General features: G+C 60.8%; 1 protein-coding gene across 1 annotated transcript; it reads left to right on the top strand.

Moving 5' to 3' along the window:
- The first annotated feature begins 4,447 nt into the window (after positions 1 to 4,447).
- Positions 4,448 to 12,637, top strand: CACNG7 (calcium voltage-gated channel auxiliary subunit gamma 7). The gene is made up of 6 exons (XM_050928284.1): positions 4,448 to 4,661; positions 7,731 to 7,963; positions 8,185 to 8,271; positions 8,701 to 8,841; positions 11,642 to 11,787; positions 12,380 to 12,637. Exons 2-6 carry the CDS (start codon positions 7,768 to 7,770, stop codon positions 12,635 to 12,637), a joined length of 828 nt encoding a protein of 275 aa, XP_050784241.1. The 5' UTR covers positions 4,448 to 4,661; positions 7,731 to 7,767.
- Positions 12,638 to 13,347: the final 710 nt, after the last annotated feature.

The following is a 13,347-nucleotide window of genomic DNA, read 5'->3' as shown; positions in this document are numbered from 1 at the left end:
ACATCCCTTGCAGCCCAGGGCTCATGCCCCTTGCAATGCCCCCGCCAAACCCCCCCCCCCATTCTGTCCAGCCCAGTGAACCTTGTTCTGTGGCTGGTGGGCAGGGGAGGGGCTGTTCTCTTTGGACACCCCCCCACCCCAGTCCAGACAAAGGGAGGATCTGGACTCCTGTGGCCCGTTTCCCCCTCCCCTCCAGCTCTCAGGGGACTGGCAGTTGCCTGCAAGGTAGGAATCAAGGAGAAGATTAAAAGATTTGTGGCTTAGAAATGAAATTTGGGTGTATAAGGGGGAGGGGACAGGAATACAGGGCAGGGATTTAAAGGGGCCTCCAGACAGGGATAGTAATGGGGCCCGGGGCCTGTCCCCTCTAGGGGGCACTGGCTCCCATCCAGCCCCAGGGCAGGGACTGGCTGGCTCAGGGGGGCAGGGAATGGGGCCTGGGGCCTGTCCCCTCTAGGGGGCACTGGCTCCCATCCAGCCCCAGGGCAGGGACTGGCTGGCTCAGGGGGTGGGGAAATGGGGCCTTTCCCTCCTCTCATTCTGTGGCTCACGCGTGTAACGAGTTTGCTGGTTCTCGGGCTGGTGGCCAGGCAGGTTCTTTGCAGAGCCTCATCCCCGCCTTCCAATCTGGGCCACATCCCCCTCCCCCGAGCAGAGAGGCCAAGGGCTGGAGGGGCCGCAAAGACCTGGCCTTCCCCCTGCCACACTGGGGCAGGGAGCGGGAGGATGCTATGAGGGAGGAGATTGGGGGGCAATGTTTCTGGGGGGGAGCTATAAGAGGCAGTGGGGGGCTTTCTGAGTTATGGGGGAATGGTAGGGGAGGCCTCGAGCTCCCCCACCGACCCTGTTCCACGCCAGCCACTCGATGGGACCGTGCAGTGCCGGGTAGGGAGGGGGCGGGGGGTACCAGGCCTGGAAACAGACACCGGCAGACAGAAAGAACCGAGCGTTCAGCATTTCGGAGCCTGCAGTGCTGAGCTCGGGGAAATCCGACTCCGACCTTGGGCCCAGGGCTGGGACAGCAGGGGCTGCGGGTCGGGAGGGAGCCCAGGACTGTTGGTCGGGAGTGAGGGGCACCGGCAGAGCTGGGGTGGGGGGGTCAGGACTGGGCTGGCAGGGGGCTGCATGTCGGGAATGAGGGGCACCGGCAGAGCAGGGGTGGGGGGGTCAGGACTGGGCTGGCAGGGGGCTGCATGTCGGGAATGAGGGGCACCGGCAGAGCTGGGGTGGGGGGGGTCAGGACTGGGCTGGCAGGGGGCTGCATGTCGGGAGTGAGGGGCACCGGCAGAGCTGGGGTGCGGGGGTCAGGACTGGGCTGGCAGGGGGCTGCATGTCGGGAGTGAGGGGCACCGGCAGAGCTGGGGTAGGGGGGTCAGGACTGGGCTGGCTGGCTGGATTTCTGTGATGGAAATTAGCAGTTTCTTCATTCCTCTTTCGTCCTGGTGACTCCATTAGTTTCAGGGTCTGCGGCTCAGGCTTCCCATCCTGGGGCGGGCGGCGCCCGGCCCGACGGGCCCGATCTCGGTGACTCTGGGTCTGGGCAGCGCCCGGCCCGACGGGGCCCCGATCCCGGTGACTCTGGGTCTGGGCAGCGCCCGGCCCGACGGGCCCGATCTCGGTGACTCTCGGTGACTCTGGGTCTGGGCGGCGCCCGGCCCGACGGGCCCCGATCTCGGTGACTCTGGGTCTGGGCAGCGCCCGGCCCGACGGGGCCCCGATCCCGGTGACTCTGGGTCTGGGCAGAGTTTGATCGCGTCCAGAACACTTCTGTGCTCCCCCAGTAGTGGCTGTAATTCTCAGGCGCCACAGGAGAGCAGCCGTGAGGTTACTAATGATCGAGGAATGGGCTGTGGGGCCTTTCCCCTGCGGGGGCATTGACACCGGTGCAGCCCCAGGGCAGGGACTGGCTGGCTCAGGGGGGCGGGGAATGGGGCACGGGGCCTTTCCCCTGTAGGGGGCGCCTGTTCCGCCCTCTCCCAGGTGCGTCATTCATTGATCGACTCCTCTCGGGTGCTGCAGGGGAGGACGGGGCTACGGGGGGGGGGGATCCCGACAGGTGCATTCACAGGAAATCCAAGGGAAAACATCTTTCTGTGTCGCAGACTGGGGGAGAGAACCCAGGACTCCTGCCCCCCCCAACCATTAGACCTCACTCCCCTCCCAGAGCCCGGGACAGAAGAACCCAGGAGTCCAGCCCCACCCCCCAACCACTAGACCCCACTCCCTTCCCAGAGGCGGGACAGAACCCAGGAGTCCTGCCTCCCCTCTAACCACTAAACCCCACTCCCTTCCCAGAGCCGGGACAGAACCCAGGAGTCCTGCCCCCACCAACCACTACACGCCACTCGCCTTCCAGAGCCCGGGACAGAACCCAGGACTCCTGCCCCCCCCAACCATTAGACCTCACTCCCCTCCCAGAGCCCGGGACAGAAGAACCCAGGAGTCCAGCCCCACCCCTCAACCACTAGACCCCACTCCCTTCCCAGAGCCCGGGACAGAACACAGCAGTCCTGCCCCCACCCCCACCCCGTAACCACTAGACCCCACTCCCCTCCCAGAGCCTGGGACAGAACCCAGGAGTCCTGGCTCCCAGCCCCCCTCCCTCTTTTAAAAATCTTCCTACTGTCCAGGAAGGTGAATTTCCTCGATGTCTGTGGGTGGGGGGGGGGGTGACTGAGAAAGAAGGAAAAGCGAAGCGGCCCCTGAAAGAGGCCCCAGGAGCCGAGCCCCAAAGCCCTGAAGCCCAAAGGGCTGGGAAAGGAAGGGAGGAAGTGTCCGGGAGCCAGACAAAGCAGTGCCCGAGTGGGGAAGAAAGAGCGGATGGGGGGGGGGGGGGCGGTAGAAAAAGGAAGGAAGGAGAAGGAAGGAGAAAGGAAGAAAGAAAGAGGAAGGACGGGAGTGAAGGAAGAAAGAAGCAAAGGGCTGGGGGGCTGCGGGAGGGATTGGGGGAAGGGGCTGTGGGGGAGGGGCTAGAGGAGGGGCTGTGGAAGAGGGGTTGGGGTGGGGGGAAGGGGCTGTGGGGGAGGGGCTGGGGGTTGGGAAGGGACTGTGGGGGAGGGGTTGGGGTGGGGGGTGGGTTGGGGGGAACGGGCTGTGGGGGAGGGGCTGGGGGTTGGGAAGGGACTGTGGGGGTGGGGGAAGGGGTGGGGAGTGGGTTGGGGGTAAGGGGCTGTGAGGGAGGGGCTGGGGGTTGGGAAGGGACTGTGGGGGTGGGGGAAGGGGTGGGGAGTGGGTTGGGGGTAAGGGGCTGTGGGGGAGGGGCTGGGGGTTGGGAAGGGACTGTGAGGGAGGGGTTGGGGTGGGGCTCGAGCATGGGAGCGGGGAAGGGGGGTGGCCGGGTCTGTCCCTTTAAGCGCGGGGCCCGTGACATCACGGTGTCCGCGGCACGGGGGGGCACGGGGGAAGCTCCCGTGGATTTTCCAGCAGCGAGAGCGGAGCCGTTTTCCGGAGCGTCCGGTCCGGTCCAGCCCCGCGATCCGACCGGAGCCAGCCCCCTCCCCCCTCCCTGCACCCCCGTCCGCCAGCGCAGCCTGTTTTCGCTCCCTTCTCCCCCCCCCCAGCATCCCCCCGCCGGGCCCCTGTTCCCTCCCCCCCCAGCATCCCCCCGCCGGGCCCCTGTTCCCTCCCCCCACCCGCATCCTCCCTCCGGGCTCCTGTCCCCTTCCCCCCCACCCAGCATCCCCCCGCCGGGCCCCTGTTCCCATCCCCCCTCCGGATCCCTGTTCCCTCCCCTCCCTCCGCATCCTCCCTCCAGGCTCCTGTCCCCTTCGCCCCCACCCAGCATCCCCACGCCGGGCCCCTGTTCCCATCCCCCCCGCCGGGCCCCTGTTCCCTCCCCCCACCCGCATCCTCCCTCCGGGCTCCTGTCCCCTTCCCCCCCACCCAGCATCCCCACGCCGGGCCCCTGTTCCCATCCCCCCCCCGCGCAGCTCCTGTCCCCTTCCTTCTCCCCCACCGCCGCATCCTCCCGCCGGACCCCGGTCCTCTCCCCCTCTAGCATCCCTCCCCGGGCCCCTGTCCTCTTCTCCCCCCCCCCCCACGCCTGGCACCTGTCTTCTTCCCGCCCCCCACCGCATCCCCCCGCCGGGCCCCTCCCCCCTCCACTGCTGCATCCCTCCGCCGGGCTCCTGTCTCCTTCCCTCTCCCCCCCCCTCCGCATCCCTCCGCCGGGCTCCTGTCTCCTTCCCTCTCCCCCGCCGCATCCCTCCGCCGGGCTCCTGTCTCCTTCCCTCTCCCCCCCCACCGCCGCATCCCTCCGCCTGTCCCTGTTCTCTCTCCTCCCCCCCGCCGCATCCCTCCGCCGGGCTCCTGTCTCCCCGCCCCCCGCCGCATCCCTCCGCCGGGTTCCTGTCTCTCCCCCACCCACCGCCGGGCCCTGTTCCCTCTCCCCCCGCCGCATCCCTCTGCCGGACTCTTGTCTCCCCCCCCCCCGCCCCGCCGCATCCCTCCGCCCGGGTCTTCGGCTCCTTCCCCCGCTGCGCCCGGCTCCCGCCTGCAGCTGCTGCGGCTCCCGGGGGAGACCCGCCCCCCCCCCCGCCCATGGCTCTTCGGGGCCCGGGAAGCCGCTGCCGGGGGGTCTGAGGCCGGCGCAGGAGCGGAGCGGCGGGGGCAGAGCATGTGGGGGCCGCCGGCCGGCCAGCGCCCCCGGGAGTGAGCGCCAGGTGAGCGCCGGGGGTGCGGGCTGGATGTGCACTGGGTGTGTACATCGTGTGTGTGTGTGTAGAGTGTGTACAGTGTGTGTGTGTGTGTGTGTGTAGAGTGTGTGTGTACATCGTGTGTGTGTTCTGTGTGTGTGTGTACACTGGGTGTTCGTGTACAGTGTGTGTACAGTGTGTGTGTATGTTCTCTGTGTGTGTGTACACTGGGTGTGTTTGTACATCGTGTGTGTGTGAGCGTGTACACTGGGTGTGCATGTGTGTGGGTACATCGTGTGTGTGTACATGGTGTGTGTGGGTACACTGTGTGTGTGTGTGTGTGTGTGTGTGCATGGTGTGGGTGTGTGTACATTGGGTGTACATGTGTGTGGGTACACTGTGTGTGTGTACATCGTGTGTGTACACTGTGTGTGTAGGGTACACTGTGTACATCATGTGTGTGTGTGTGTGGTACACTGTGTGTGTGTGCAGGGTACACTGGGTGTGTGCACCATATATGGGGTACACCCTGTGTGTGTGTACATAGTGTGTGTGTGTGTGCACACCGTGTGTGGGGGGGTACACCATGGGTGTATGTGTTTGTACATTGTGTGTGTGTGTATGTACACCCTGTGTGTGTATGTACATTGTGTATGTGTGTGTTTGTGTGAGTACACTGTGTGTAGACTATGTGGGTGTGTGTATGTATAACAAGTGTATGTGAGGGGGACACACCAGGAGGGGGTGGTGATTTATGTACACAGTGTGTGTGTGTGTGTGTGCATGAGAGAGAGAGAGAGAGAGACAGTGTGTGTGTGTGAGAGAGGGGATACACTGGGAGGGGTGTACTTACACTGTGTGTGTATGAGAGTCTGTGTGTGTACGTACACCTGGTGTGAATGTCAGTGAGAAACTGTGTGTGTGTGTGTATGTACATACGTACATGGGAGTGTGTGTGTGTGTGTGTGTGTGAGGGAGAAAGAGTGGTGCTGCCCCCTGGTGTGTGTATGTGTGTGTGTGTGTGTGTGTGTGTGTGTCCTGCTGTACTTTCCTCTGGAGTTCTGTCCGCAGAGCTGACTGGTGACTTTTAGCCTCAGTTGTCTCATTTTCCCAACCCATTTTCCAGTGCAAGCATGGAGGGAGGGTGTCTCTGTGTGGCAGTGAGTGTTGTGCTAGTGTATGTGATATTCATTAGTGTCCCTGTGTGTATGCACATGCCTTATTTGGAGACGTTGTGTACAGTATATTGTGGTGCGTGTGTGTTCATGCGAGGAGTTGTGCTAGAGTATGTGCCCCTGTAGATGTGTGAGAATTGTTGCTGCTGCTGTGAACAGTAAATTGTGTGTGTGTGTGTGTGTGTGTCCCTGCTGCCCCCCTGCTGGAGGGGATGAGCCCTGCTCTGTGTGTGTGTGCACCCAGGTGTGCATGCAGCCCGTGGAGATGTTGTGTAGAGTGCATTGTGAAGTTTTGCATGTGTGTCTTTGTGCATGTGTGTGTATGCGTGTGTGGATGTGCACACACATTTTGCTTGGTTGTTCCAGTAGGTGGCCAGTTGTGTGTGCGATTTTGCTGAGTGCCAATTTGTGAGAGTTTCTGAGCACTGGCAGTGTTGTCTGTGTGATTTCCTTAGTGTCTCTCTGTGCATGTTTTGTGTGTGTGTGTGTGTGGTGTTGATGTGCACTGCTGTGTGCATTGTGCTAGTGTAGTTAGTGTGTGCTACTGGCTGGTGTGTGTGTGTTGCACTGGTGTCAGTTGTTACTCAGTGTGTGCTATGTGCTTCTGAGTAATGTGTGTTTGTGCATTGAGCTAGTGTCTGTGTTGTGTGTACTGGTGACTGTTTTGCGGTGGGTGGGTGTGGGCCTAGCGCAGGGGTTCTCAACCTGGGGGTTGGGACCCTTCAGGGGTTGTGAGGTTATTACGTGAGGGGTTGTGAGCTGTCAGCCTCCACCCCAAACCCCACTTTGCCTCCAGCATTTATAATGGTGTTAAATATATAAAAAAGTGTTTTTAATTTATGAGGGGGGGTTGCACTCGGAGTCTTGCTGTGTGAAAGGGGTCACCAGTACAAAAGTTTGAGAACCACTGGCCTAGTGTGTCTTTAGGTGTGATGTCTTAGGATATGTTGTGTTTGTGTTAGTTGTGTTGGGTGATGTTTGGCTGCTTGCTACACAGTTGGTGTGTTTCTGAGACCAGTCACTACACAGTGGTGGGGTGGGGGAGCCCGTACAGTGCTAGACAGGGGTAGGTAGAGTGTCTTAGGAGTGCTGGCTTGTTATGGTAGGATCTGTCAGTCGCTGGGTCTGTCTCTGTTGGGTTGTTATTGTAGGGTCTTTCGGGAGTGCTGGCTTATTATGGTAGGGTCTGTCAGTCACTGGGTCTGTCTCTGTTGGGTTGTTATTGTAGGGTCTCTCGGGAGCGCTGGCTTGTTGCGGTGGGTCTCTGAGGCATGGGGGCTGTCCAGGCTGTTTGGTTATTGTAGGGTCTCTCAGGAGCTCTGGTTTGTTATGGTGGGGTTATATTAACAGATCCTGTGCACAGGGTTTAAACTCTCATAGAATATTTCCCAGAGGGGGACCCCCCCACAACATGCTCTGAAAACTCCAGGGGGCTGGAAAATATTTCCCAGAGCTCTGCTCTGGACAGCTCCTGCTGAATTATGCCCTGTCTGTACGTTGGTGATGCAGACCTTGGGGGGCAGCCCAACCCCTGGCAAGTGGGACCCTTCTCTGCCTGGACCAGTTGCTGGGGCCATGGGGCTCCCTCGCTGCTGTGCGACTGAACCCCATAGACCTGCCCCTACATCCAACTGTGTGTGTGCTCTACCCTCACCGGCAGGGCTGGCCCTACTGCCCCAGGGCAAAGCAGGGGGTACTGGGCTGCAGGGGGAGTGGCGCGGGGGCTCGACGGGGAGCGCTGGGCTGCGGAGAGCGGGGGCTCTGTGGGGGGCACTATGCTGCAGGGAGTGCAGTTTAAGGGGAGCCAGGACTCCTGGGTTCCATCCCGGGCTCTGGGAGGGGAGTGGGGTCTAGTGGTTAGAGCAGGGGTGCGGGGGTGGCTGGCAGTGGCTACTGAGCCTGTTTCTCTCTCCCTGCCCAGGTCCGCGTGCTGTGTGTGGTGCCCCCCGTCCCTTAGGATGAGTAACTGCAGCAGCCGCGCGCTGACGCTGCTTAGTAGCGTGTTCGGGGCCTGTGGGCTGCTGCTGGTGGGCATCGCGGTCAGCACCGACTACTGGCTTTACATGGAGGAGGGCATCGTGCTGCAGCAGAACCAGACCACCGAGATCAAGATGGCGCTGCACGCCGGGCTCTGGAGAGTCTGCTTCTTCGCCGGTATGAGGCCTGTGTTGCGAGCTTCCCCAAGCAGTGCCCCCAGCTGTGTGTGTGGGAGACTCGCTGGTGTTGCGAGCTTCCCCCGGCAGTGCCCCCAGCCAGGAACTCTTTGCATCCTCATAGCACTGCCCTGGCTTGGGACTTCTTGGTGCTGCGAGTTTCCCCAGAGCAGTGCCCTGACTGAAGCGTTGCCAGGTAACACCATCTCTTGCCCCCTGCAGGCCGGGAGAAGGGCCGGTGTGTGGCATCAGAGTATTTCCTGGAACCCGAGATAAACCTGGTGACGGAAAACACGGAGAACATCTTGAGTAAGTGAGAGGGGCCCTCCCGTCCCGGGGGCTTCAAGACAGAGCGCACGAGCAAGAGGGTGTGCATGGGGAGAAAACGTGTCAGCTCCCACATGCAGTGGAGTGGAGATGGCAGCCGTGTCGCAGGCATGTCCCAGGACTCTGTGTTCAGCTCCGAGCAAGATAGTATGTGGCATGAAGCCCAGCCTCCTGGCAGCCTGGTCCTCCATGGGGTTGGGAGCTGTTAGGGGCGGGACCTAGGGGGGTAGAGCTGGAGTTTGTAGGGGACAGGAGGAGATGGGGGGAGGAGATGTGCTCATGGGTGAGTGGGGTACATGGGGGATGGGAGGTGAGGAGAGTGTTGGGGGGCCTGAGAGAGGGTGGTCTCTATCCTGTGGGGTGGGGGACAGGGGTGGAGGTGCTTTGACTGTCTGGTGTCCCCCCCCCCAGAGACAGTTCGCACGGCCACCCCCTTCCCCATGGTCAGCCTCTTCCTTGTCTTCACGGCCTTCGTCATCAGCAACATCGGCCACATCCGGCCACAGAGAACCATCCTGGCCTTCGTCTCCGGCATCTTCTTCATCCTCTCTGGTGAGGGGCCTGGGAGCGGAGTGTGGGGCTCGGTAGGGGGAGCTGTCCCCCAGCAGTCAGGGCTGGCCCCAATGCCCCAGTGTGGCACTAGGGGGGCTGTCCTGCAGGGAGTGAGGGGGCTCAGGAGGGGACACTCTCCCCGGCAGTCAGGGCTGGCCCCAATGCCCCATTGTGGCACTGGGGGGGGCTGTCCTTCAGGGAGCGGAGTCTCAGTAGGGGACACTCTCTCCTGGGAGTCAGGGCTGGCCCCAATGCCCCATTGCAGCACTGGGGGGGGCTGTCCTTCAGGGAGCGGGGGCTCAGTAGGGGGCGCTCTCCCCTAGCAGTCAGCGCCCCCCCAAATCCTGCTTGAGGTTGTGGTTGGATGTGAGATTCTCTTTCAACTCCCATCCCAAACTTTTGTGTGGTGCAGCCATTGAATAGTGCCAGGAGCAGGGGTCTCTGTGTAAACACCCCCAGTGCCCTACTTCGGAAACGGCTGCATTTCAGGGCTGGGCGAGGGATCCCCATATAAACAGTCCCCATGTCCCACCCCAGAGGTGGCTGCATCTCAGCACCCGGTGTGAAATTCTGGTATAAAGAGGCCCCGCGCCCCACTGGAGAAAGACACTGGAACAAATTTGAAAGAACCAGTTTGCTGTGCACCTGGAGGATAGCGGAGTTACAAGGAACAGCCAGCTTGGCTTTTTCAAGAACAAATCACGCCAAGCCAACCTCATTTCCTGCTTTGACAGGATTACTGGCCAAATGGACGGGGGGAAGCAGTAAACGTGAGAGATCTTGATTTTAGCAAGGCCCACGTGACGTTCTCATTAGCAGACTGGGGAAATGCAGCACTTTCTAGATGAATTTACTATAGGGCAGATGCACCGTTAGTTGGAAGACGGTACTCTAAGCGTCGTTACCACTCATAGCTGGGAGGTGGATCTAGTGAGGCCTGCAGGGGTCAGCCGTGGGTCTGGTACTATTCACTCTTTTAACTAACGACTCGGATTATGGAGTGGAGAGTGGCATTGGCAGATGCCCCCAAGCCGGGAGAGGGTGTGAGCCCTTGGGAGGATGGGATTAGCGTTCACAACGACCCTGCTGAATTGCAGACGTGGGCTGAAATGGACTAGCTGCAGAGCCGGTGCAAGGATGTTTCGCGCCCTAGGCGAAACATCCACCTTGCGCCCTCCCCCGTTCCTGAGCCCCCGCCTTGAGGCAACCCCTGCGGCAGCTCCCCCCCTCCGCCCGAGTACCCCCCTGCGGCAGTCCCCACCCCCACCGCCTTGAGGCACCCCCCCATGCCCCAGCTGACCCCTGCTCCACCTCCACCCCAAGCACGCCATCGCTGCTTCACTTCTCCCGCCTCCCAGGCTTGCGGTGCCAATTAGCTTAGGCGCTACAAGCCTGGGAGGCGGGAGAAGTGAAGCGGCCATGGCGTGCTCGGGGTGGAGACGGAGCAGGGGTGAGCTGGGGCGGGGAGTTCCCCTGCGTGCCGCCCGCCCCCCCTTACTTGCTGCAGGCAGCCCTCCCCGCGCTCCCCTGACCCAGCTCCCTCTGCCTAAATGCCGGTGGTGACTGGGGCGGCCGAAGAGCCGGCCGCTGCGGTCGCTGCCGAAGAAAATGCCGCCCCCCAAATCCTAGGTCGCCTAAATGGTTGCACCGGCCCTGGTGAGCCCTTGGGAGGATGGGATTAGTGTTCAAAACCACCCAGCCGAATTGCAGACGTGGTCTGAAATGGACCAGATGAAAGTCAATCCAAACAAGGGCGAAGTCCATCACTTGGGAAGGAAAAATCCAGTGCATGGCTACAAAAGGTGAGCTAGCTGGCTAGGGGGGCAGACGGCTGGAAAAGGGCAGGGGGTTAAAATGGGTCATGAACCGAATACGAGGCACCGATGCAGTTGCCAAAAAAAGCAACTGTCCTTCTGGGGCGGGGCAACAGGAGTGTCAGACGTAAGACGCGGGAGGTGATCGTCCCGCTCTGCTCGTCGCTGGTGGAGAGCTCGGCTGCGTCCAGTTCTGGGCACTGCCCTTTGGGACAGAGGCACAGATTGGACAGAGGAGAGCCAGAAACCCCGGGCAAAAGGAAGTTTTAAAAAACTGGCCATGTTTAGTCCAGAGAAAAGAAGCCCAAGGCGGGGACCCGAGACCAGTCTTCACATAAGAGCTGTTGTAAAGGGTTGTGATCAGTTATTTTCTGTGTCTGCTGGAGGTGGGACGAGAAGTAATCGGCTTAATCCGCAGCAAGGGAGATGTAGGTTAGATATTAGGAAAAATGTTCTAACTCTAAGGGGAGGAAAGCTCTGGAATCGGCTCCCAAGGGAGGTTGTGGGATTTCCCCTGTCAGTGGAGGTTTTAAAGAACAGGTTGGCCACACCCCAGACCCAGACCCAGGTTGGACCAGACCCCAGATTCAGGTCTAGGTTTACTTGGTCTAGCATCAGTCCAGATGCTCAAGGTCCCTTCCATCCTGACATTTTTATAGTCCTCATGTAAACAGACTCCAGCCCCACCCCAGAGGCTGTCGCATCTCAGCACGGGCCGAGGGGTCCCTGTATAAACAGCCCCTGCACCCCACCCCAGAGGCAGCTGCATCTCAGAGACGGACGGGGGGGTCCCTGTATAAACAGCCCCTGCACCCAGCCCCAGAGGGGCTGCTTCTCAGTGCTGGGAGAGGGGTCCCTGTATAAGCAGACCCCCACGCCCCACCCCAGAGGCGGTCGCATCTCAGCAAGGCATGGGGTCCCTGTCTGAACAGCCCTCAGAGGCAGCTGCATCTCAGCAGCTTTATCGTTGGACCTGTCTCTTGCAGGCCTGTCTCTCGTGGTGGGATTAGTTCTCTACATCTCCAGCATCAACGATGAGGTGATGAATCGGCCCAGTGGGTCGGAGCAGTATTTCCACTATCGCTACGGCTGGTCCTTCGCCTTCGCAGCCTCCTCCTTCCTCCTCAAAGAGGTTTGGACCTTGCCCCACACCCCATCCCAACCCCTCCTCCCTGGGGCCCTGGAGATTCCTGGCTGGCTCTGTGCTGCCCCCTGGGGTAGAACTTAGAACCCCCTTTCCCTGATTCTGCAGGCTGAACTAATGGAGAATCCCCCTCTGCTGGCACAGTATGGTGACTGTGACACACAGAGAGGGGCAGTTCTAATCTATCCAGCAGGGGGCAGTGGCGAGAGCTGTTGGGGGAGCCTAGAAAGTCTCTGACCTCAAATTACAAACGGGGGAATCCTTCAAATAGATGAGGTAGATGGGCTCAATTGGGAGGAGAGGGAGGTCTGGTGGTTAGAGCAAGAGGGCTGGGAGCCAGGACTCCTGGGTTCTATGCCCAGCTCTGGGAGGAGAGTGTGGACTAGTGGTTAGAGCAGGCAGGGGCTGGGAGTCAAGATGCCTGGGTTCTATCCCCAGCTTGGGCGGGGGAGTGGGATCTAGTGGATTGGGGGCAGGGGAGAGCCAGGACTCCTGGGTTCCATCCCCAGCTCTAGGAGGGGAGCAGGGTTCTGCTGTCCCATACCCTCCCCTTCCGCTCACTGTCTCCCATCTCCTGCAGGGCGCCGGCGTGATGTCCGTATACCTATTCACGAAGCGCTACGCGGAAGAGGAGATGTACCGTCCCCACCCGGCCTTCTACCGCCCACGCCTGAGCGACTGCTCCGACTACTCGGGCCAGTTCCTGCACCCGGAGGTGTGGCACCGCGGGCGCAGCCCCTCCGACATCTCCAGCGACGTCTCCATCCAGATGACCCAGAATTACCCCCCTGCTATCAAGTACCCCGAGCACATGCACATATCCACCTCGCCCTGCTAGGCCAGCCCCCCTGACCATCCCCCACCGGGGCCTGCCAGCCGCCCCCCACCCCAGAGACTGTGCGGAGTGGGGCCCACCTGTGGATCACAGACGGGGTGCTACTGGACTGAAACCCCTCCTTGTCCCCCCTTTCTTGCTCCCTCTGCACCGTCCCTGGAGACCTCCTCAATTTGGCCATTTTGGCAGGATTTGTGACAGGAAGTCACCCCGTTGGCCATTTTGATAGCTATGGGAAGGTGGTGGGATTCCCAAGAGGAAGTCACCCTGTCAGCCATTTTGGTCACTGCAAGATTCCCAGCAGGAAGTCACCTTGTCGGCTATTTTGGTAGCCGTGGGAACTTGCCAATATTGCTGACAGGAAGTCACCTGTTGGCCATTTTGGCTGCCATGGGCAGGTGCCGGGATTCCCAACAGGAAGCCATCTGTCAGCCATTTTGTTTGTCATCGGGCCAGCCCCAGATACTTTTTTTGTCCCCACAGGGGCCAATTCCTAACAAGTGACCCCCTCCCTGCTCCAATCTCTTTCTCCCAGATCCTGACAAGAAGTGGCTCCTCTGCCATCTTTTTTGCCCCATAATGGCCAGCCTCGATTAGGAAACTGCCCATCTGCCATTCTGGTTATCATTGCACCAGCTCCCCTTGGTATAGATCCTGAGAAGAAATGTCTCCTAATGCCATTTTCCTCAGTTCCAGAATGGCCAACCCTGACA

Source organism: Gopherus flavomarginatus, chromosome 18, assembly GCF_025201925.1.
Source record: "Gopherus flavomarginatus isolate rGopFla2 chromosome 18, rGopFla2.mat.asm, whole genome shotgun sequence".
In the NCBI taxonomy this organism is placed as follows: domain Eukaryota; kingdom Metazoa; phylum Chordata; order Testudines; family Testudinidae; genus Gopherus; species Gopherus flavomarginatus.
Note: the sequence above shows the minus strand (reverse complement) of the source record. Positions and strands in the feature narration are given on the sequence as shown.